The 7,448-nt window shown below is 40.9% G+C and overlaps 1 protein-coding gene across 1 annotated transcript in view; it reads left to right on the forward strand.

The window, feature by feature from the left end:
• Positions 1 to 6,995, forward strand: part of LOC102260428 (adhesion G protein-coupled receptor E2) — a 29,565-nt gene extending 22,570 nt beyond the window's left edge. The window contains exon 11 of the mRNA XM_014546042.1: positions 6,873 to 6,995. Coding sequence (XP_014401528.1) covers positions 6,873 to 6,899 — 27 coding nt within the window. The 3' untranslated portion in view covers positions 6,900 to 6,995. The remainder of the gene's footprint in view (positions 1 to 6,872) is intronic.
• The last annotated feature ends 453 nt before the right edge of the window (positions 6,996 to 7,448 follow it).

Consider the following 7,448-nt stretch of genomic DNA (forward strand, 5'->3'; position numbering starts at 1 on the left):
AGGCGGGGAACGTTGGAGTCTGCAGCAAGCAAGCCTTGTGCTCGCTTCAGTGCCTGGCTGCCGGCCGCCATCTTGGCCTGACAGTTATTTGCATATACTCACTGATTAGCCAATGAAAAGGGTAGCGGTCGTACGCTAATTACCATGTTTCTCTTTTATTAGTGTAGATAAGTACTTGTTTGTTGCAATTTTTATTCTTTATGCTTGTGTTCCTTCTTGCCTTTCTATTTCTTCTTTTTACAGCAGTCCCTTTAGCATTTCTTACATTGCGGGCTTGGTGGTAATAAACTCTCTTAGCCCTTTTTTGTCTGTGTAGCTCCTGATTCCACTTTCAATTTTGAATGATAGCCTTGCTGGGTATAGTATTCTTGGATTCAGTACCTTGTTTTGCATCACTTTGTATATTTCATTCCATTCCCTTCTGGCCTGATGTGTTTCTGTTGAGAAATCAGTTGATATTCTAATGTGAGATCCCTTGTAGGTAACTTTCTGTCTCTCCCTGGCAGCCTTTAAAATTCTTACTTTGTCATTGATGTTTGCCAATTTAATTATGATGTGTCTTGGTGTCGGTCTTTTTGAGTTCATCTCTTTTGGGACACTATGTGCTTCTTGGACTAGTGTGGTTTTTTTCTTCCCAACATCAGGGAAGTTTTCTGTCATTATTTCTTCAAACAGGTTTTCTATTTCTTGCTCCGCTTCCTCTCCTTCTGGTACCCCTATTATGCAGATGTTGTTTCGTTTCATGTTGTCCCAAAGCTCCCTTAAGCTCTCCTGCTTTTTAAGTGTTTTTTCTAGTTGCCGCTGTGTTTGTGTGTTTTTTCCTACCTTGTCTTCTAATTCACTGATGTGGTCCTCAGCCTCTTCTAGTCTACTGTTTAAGCCTTCCATTGTGTTCTTTATTGCAGCTAGGTCATTCTTCACTTCCTCTTGGTTCCTTTTCATGTTGGTGATATTTTTATTCAGCTCCTTATAATTCTCATTGAGTTGTGTGTATCTGGGATCTAGCTATTTGAGCATCCTTACAACCATTATTCTGAATTCTTTCTCTGACATGTTACTTGCCTCCATTTCATTTAATTCTCTTTCTAGTGATCCTCTTTTCTTTCATTTGGGGATTGTTTTTTTGTTTTGTTTGTTTTCCCATTTATTGCATTTTAATTGTTTCTGTCTTAGATCCAACTGCTTTGCTACCGAGGTTCTTTTGGAGGTGGTGCTATGTAGTTGGCGATCCAGTGGTGTGTTCTCTCAGGTCTCCTGGGCTTGTTGATCTAGCAGAGCTCCCTACTTGAGCTATTTGGGTTCTCTTGGTGTAGTTGGGTCTTGAATCTTAGTTTCTTATTTGTGAATGAAGTCTTGTCATGGATAGGTAATGTGACTCACCCCCGGCTTCATTGTGCAAGCTGTTTTGGATGTGATTGTGATTCCAGCTCTTGTGGAAACGGTTGCCTTAGGTCTTACTGGTATATGCTCACTGTGGGTTCCCAGAGTCCATGGCCTGGGAGGAAGGAGTCCTGGGGCCTGACGCTCAGGTACTGTGACTTTGGCTGGTGTTGTGTGACTCTTGCTGGAGTAACATCACTCTGCAAATCATTATGAGGGTCTTGGAGGCCATGACAGTAGGGGACAGGTGTCTCGTAGTCTGTGGTTGAGGCAGTGGGACTCTGGCCAAAGTGATTTCCCTCTTGATTCACAAAGGGGTTCAGGAGCCAGCAGCTGGGGATGTGGGAATCTTGGAGTCTGTGGCTAAAACAATGTGACCTTGTCTAGGGAGGCAATTCCTCAGTAACTCAACAAGGTGTCCAGAGGTAGGTAGCCAGGAGGGGGATGTCATGGATCCTGCTGAGGGAGCCGTGTGCCCTTGGTTGGAGAGGCACATGCCCAGTGGCAGCTCACAGAGGGGCCCAGGAGCTGTCTTCCAGGGGTGAGCTCGTGGGGCCCACACGCTGAATCAGAGTGATTATGGTGTGCCACCGGTCCCATGGAGGAAGAAGTCCCAGTTTCTGCTTTAGGAGATGTGCACCCTTGGTTAGATATGCATGCCCAGCAGCTGCTTACCAAGGTTCCCAAGAGCCGTCTTCCGGGGTTGTGGTCTCAGGGGAGACCCATGCACTGAAGCCACATGACCGCAGTGTCTGTGTGCAGGCAGGTGGGGAAGGGAAGATCAAGTTTCTGTTGCTTGGGCCGTGCGTCCTTGTTTGGATATGAGTGCACCCAGCAGGGGCTCACAGAGGCACCCAGGAGCCACCTATGGAGCGGTGGGCTCAGGAGGCCTGTGCGCTGGGAAGGCACAACTGAGGTGTCCGGGGGTCAGCATCCAGGGAGGGGGAAGTCACACTTACTGCTGTGGGAGCCGTGCACCCTTGGATGTGGATGTCCTAGGGTCTGCATGTCTGTGGGTGGGGAAGCAGGATTTGGGCTGGTGTGGCTGAAAGGTCACAGGCAATGTCCAAGGCCAGTCTGCCTGGTGGTGCTGATGAGTTCCTAGAGGAGGCTGCTCTCCCCTTCAAGATGGTGTGGGTTCTGTGCCCAAGCCCCACAGCCCGGGGAGCTCCCACAGCAGTGGTAGGTGCTCTCTATCCAGGAGAGCCTGGTCTTCCAGCCCCTGATACTCCTGCCATATTTAACTGTCTCTCACTCACACACACACCACACACTTCCACACATTCCCCTTTCACACCCTCACTCACATCCGCTCCCTCACCTCTGTCATGCTAGCCGCCATCTTCAGAATCCCACATTAGCACTCTTAATGAATACTTGGTGTGTGCCATGCATGTTTAACTAAATAAGCAAGAATCAATAATCTGAAGCAGGGATTTACATTTCACTCAGACCCACATATCTTACTTTCCATTCACCTCTATCTCATAGTCACTCAGCACCACACAACAAAAAGACAAAAACGGGGGGAAATGATGTACATATTTAAGAATTAAATGGAAGTATGTATGAGCTAGCATTTTAGACTTAAGGAGGCTGCCTGATATGTTCAGCACCCTCCACCAACTGTAAAAACAGGGATGAAAAGCCATCATTGCATGGGATAATTCATGGCAATGATTACTAAGAATCACCAGTGGTTTAGATTTACCAAGTTCTTTTTAATTTTTTTTTTTTAGAAATAGAAAGTTCTCTTACTTATACTAGTAGTTTCGCACCTCTTCTTCCATCTTCCATTAAACCCTTTGCGTGATCTTTCCCATTTAAAGGAGCCTACTATGCCTGCCTACTGTGGCTCTGTGGTTGAGCATTGACCCACGAACCAAGAGGTCCTGGGTTCAATTCTTGGTCAGGGCACACTCCTTAGTTGAGGGTCCAATCCCCAGTAGGGGGGAGCCAGGAGGCCGTCCACTGATGTTTCTATTTCTCTATCCTTCTTTCTTCCTCTCTCTCTCTCTCTCTCTCTCTCTCTCTCAACTCAATTGAACATATTTTAAAATAACTTAATAAATAAATAAGGAACCTACTATACTCCCAGGAAGTCCTATGTATCTTTCACCTGTTCACCCATCCTCCACAAACACTGGTTTCACTGTTGAATCTTCTATCCCATCTCCCTTTCTCAGCAAATATTCTTACCATATATTCACAGAGAAAATCCGAGTCATCATAATGACTCTGTGAACTTTACACTCTCAATCACACATAAATTAGTATGCATCTTGTCCACATTGCTGTATCATTGACACTATTCCCTTCTCTCTAAAGACAACTTTCATCTTCACTTTGAATCCCATCATTCTTGCCTTATCAATTATCCTTACATTATTGTCCACACATTCTCTCTCCCTCCTCTCTCCTTGTCTTTCTCCCAATCTTATCCCCTTCATTCTTCCCTCACTTTCTCAAAAGTTTTCTTCCCAATTTTGTAGCAACATGTCTGATTTTTTTTTCTATCTTACAAACATGTACCACTTGGCCTACCATTTTCTTCTAGCTACCAGCCAAGAGTTGACTTTTCTCTGTATCCCTTTCCTTGCCTTAAATTTATTCCCTCAATTCATGTATTTTGGCTTCTTTCCCCCATCATTCTACCAAAGCAAATATGCAATGATCTCTGTGCCCCTAATATCCTTCCAGAAACTTCTTACACTATTTATCACTCTTTCTCGTGAAACACTCTATCCTTATCCTGTCTAGAATCTACTTACATGCCCCTCTTCCATGTTTTTCTCCAGTATTTCTAGCTTTTCTCTGTTTCTTGTATAGCTTCAACCAATAGATTCAGTCCAGAAAAACTGCAATTCTCATTAAATTCTTTCTTCCTAAGCAAGAGATTCAGTCACCAAATAGATGCAAATGATGACTACATTTCTTTTTTTAGCTCTGACCTCTCTGCTGAGAACTATTTCTAGTTAATTGACATCCTGATGTCATCAAGACACCTTAAACTCAGTCTTCCAATTTATAACTCACCTTCTTCTCCCTAATCCTATCCTTTCCCATGGTGTCTTTCCCTCTCTGAATGGCACTACATCCCTCCCCTTGCACAAGTGTGAAACCTGAATGTTACTCCACACTTATCATATTTTCCACTACAACCTATCCATTATACAGCCCTATTGTTCTTATCTTCTCAGTATGTCCCTCATGTGCCCAGATGGCTCAGTCTCCCTCACCCCCCCCCCCCTTGAGCCAGGCTGCCATCTTCACGTCTGAACCACTACAATTCCCTTCTGACTGACTAACACTTCCTACTCTTGTCACTTTCCAATGCCTCTTTACACAGAAGTCAGAGGGATTCTTTCAAAACACAAATGAAATCTAGACACTCCTGTGTTAAACCTGTTACATGTACTTTCTCTTATGTTCAGTTCTGAGTAATTTCCTGAAGTGCAGTATTTATAAATTTTTCTTGTTGAATTTTGGGTGATATTGGTTTAAAGAAACAGATGGGTTTCAAGTGTACAACTCAATAAAACATCATCTGCACACTGCATTATGTGCTCACCGCCCAAAGCAAATTCTCTTTGCATCCATTTATCCCCCCTTTGCCCACCTCCACCTCTGCCCACCCATCTTTTACTTTTGCTATCACCATACTTTTGTCTATGTTTTTTATTAATCCCTTCACTGTTTTGCACCCAGCTTCCCAAAACCCCTCCCATCTGACAGCTGTCAGTCTGTTCTATGTATCTATGCTTCTGTTTCTATTTTGTTAAATTTATTTGTTCACTCGATTCCACATATAAGTGAGGTCATATGGTATTTGTCTTTCGCTGACTGGCTTATTTCATTTTGCACAATAATCTCCAGTTATTCATGCTATTGTAAAGAATCATATTTCCTTCTTTTTTATAGCCACATAGTATTCCATTGTGTAAATGTACCAACAGCTTTTTATCCTCACATCTCACATCTCACTCATGTACGGACAGACACTTAGGCTCCTGCCAAATCTTGACTATTGCAAATAATGCTGCAATCAATGAACATAAGGATGCACATATTCTTTTGAATTAGTATTTCGGGTTTCTTCAGATATATTCCCAGAAGTGGAATCTTTGGGTCATATGGTAGTTCCATTTTTAATTTTTTAAAATATTTTTCTAATACTCAAAACGAGAGAGAGAGAGAGAGAGAGAGAGAGAGAGAGAGAAATGTGAGGGAGAAAACCCATTGGCTGCCAACATGTGGCACCTTCCCATTAGTGCCCATTCTCGGCATGAAAAAACCCAGTTCCTCAGGCAGACCCTCAAAATGTTAGAATGTTGGTGGTACAATTCAGTCATCTCCTGTGGCAGGATGGTGCAATGAATTTTCCTACTGGCTTCAATGCAGCTGGTGTCATACTCAATTGGGTGCAGGAGCCTCTCAAGCGATCTCTGGATTTTTCACAAAGGAAATGGATTCATGTATTGTTGTTGAATTGATGTGTCCGTGAGGGGAAGGAAGTCTGGAGCTTCCTATTCTGCCATCTTGCTGACATTACCCTAATCTCCCTTCTTTGAGTAAGGACACAAGTCATATTGGGTTAGAGCTCACCCTAATGTCCTTCTTTTAACTTAAAACCTCTTTTTAAAACCCTTTGTCCTAGTTGGTTTGGCTCAGTGGATAGAGCATCACCTGTGGACCAATTCCCATCAAAGACATAAAATCGATGTGTTTTTCTCACATCTCACATCAATGTTTCTCTCTGTCTTTCACTCTCTCTTCCAATCTTCCTAAAAATCAATGGAAAAATATCCTTGGGTGAGGATTAACAACAATGAAGTCATAAAACAATGTAAAAATGCTTTGTCTAAATATAGTCATCTTCTGAGGTCCTGAGAGTTAGGATTTCAACATGTGAATTTTGAGGGGATATAATTCAGCCAATAAAATGCTATAACATCGATGAATCTCAAAAACATGCTAAGTAAAGAATTCAGACACAATGGTTATATATTGGAAAATTCTATTTATATGAAATATCCAGTATAGGTAAATCTGTGGAGACAGACAGTAGGTTGGTGGTTGCCAGGATTGGGAGAGGGTAATGGGAAATGACTACCTAATGAGCATGGAGTCTTCTTTGAGTTGATGCAAATGTTTTAGAACTAGTTAGAAGGATGAATGCATATCACAAATGTACTAAATGCCACTAAATTGTACACCTAAAAATGATTTAATTTATGCTATGTGAATTTCATATATTACATAGTTTGTAAATTTGATATTAAATGAAAGTGTGTGTTTATGTGTGCACAAAGAGATAAATCAATGTGGCAACAGAATAATTGGTTAAAGGTACATGGATGTTCCTCAAATTTCCATAGGTCTAAAATTTTTCAAGTAAAAAATTTAGAAAAACTAAGAAAAGACTTGATGTTTTTATTATTAGTTGTTTATTTTTAGCCATTTCCATCATTTTAGTTTTATCTCTTTCCCAGGTAAAAGGTGATGGATTGACAGCATAAAAGAGGAAATTAAGTCAATTCTAAGAAAACTAAAAGTGGGTGACTAAAGAAAAACAGGTGAAATCATATGATTTTTGTCCTTTTCTCTCTGACTTATTTCACTTAACATAGTACTCTCCAGATTGATGTTGTTGCAAATGGCAATATCTAATCCTTCTTATGACTGAGTAGTATTGCATTGTATATATGTACCACTTCTTCATTGTTGATTCATCCATCAATGGACACATAGGTTGTTTACATATCTTGGCTATTGGAAATAGTGCTAAAATGAACATAAGGGTATATATATCTTTTTTAATTGTTTTTTTATATTCCTCAGATACTCAGAAGAAAAATTGCTAAATTATGTCAAATTACATATTAAAGTTAACATTATAACCTATAATGTTATTAACCAATGCTAACCCAATATTAAATAAATAAATAAATAAATAAATAAATAAATAAAAGAAAAATATGGGTATATTCCACAGACTGTCTTCCTGGTTAAACTTTTCCCAGTAGAATGCACTTTTCTGGTGATAATGCTTAAATTTCTATATCTCA

The sequence above is a fragment of the Myotis brandtii genome, unplaced genomic scaffold (genome assembly GCF_000412655.1).
Source record: "Myotis brandtii unplaced genomic scaffold, ASM41265v1 scaffold428, whole genome shotgun sequence".
Classification (NCBI taxonomy): Eukaryota; Metazoa; Chordata; class Mammalia; order Chiroptera; family Vespertilionidae; genus Myotis; species Myotis brandtii.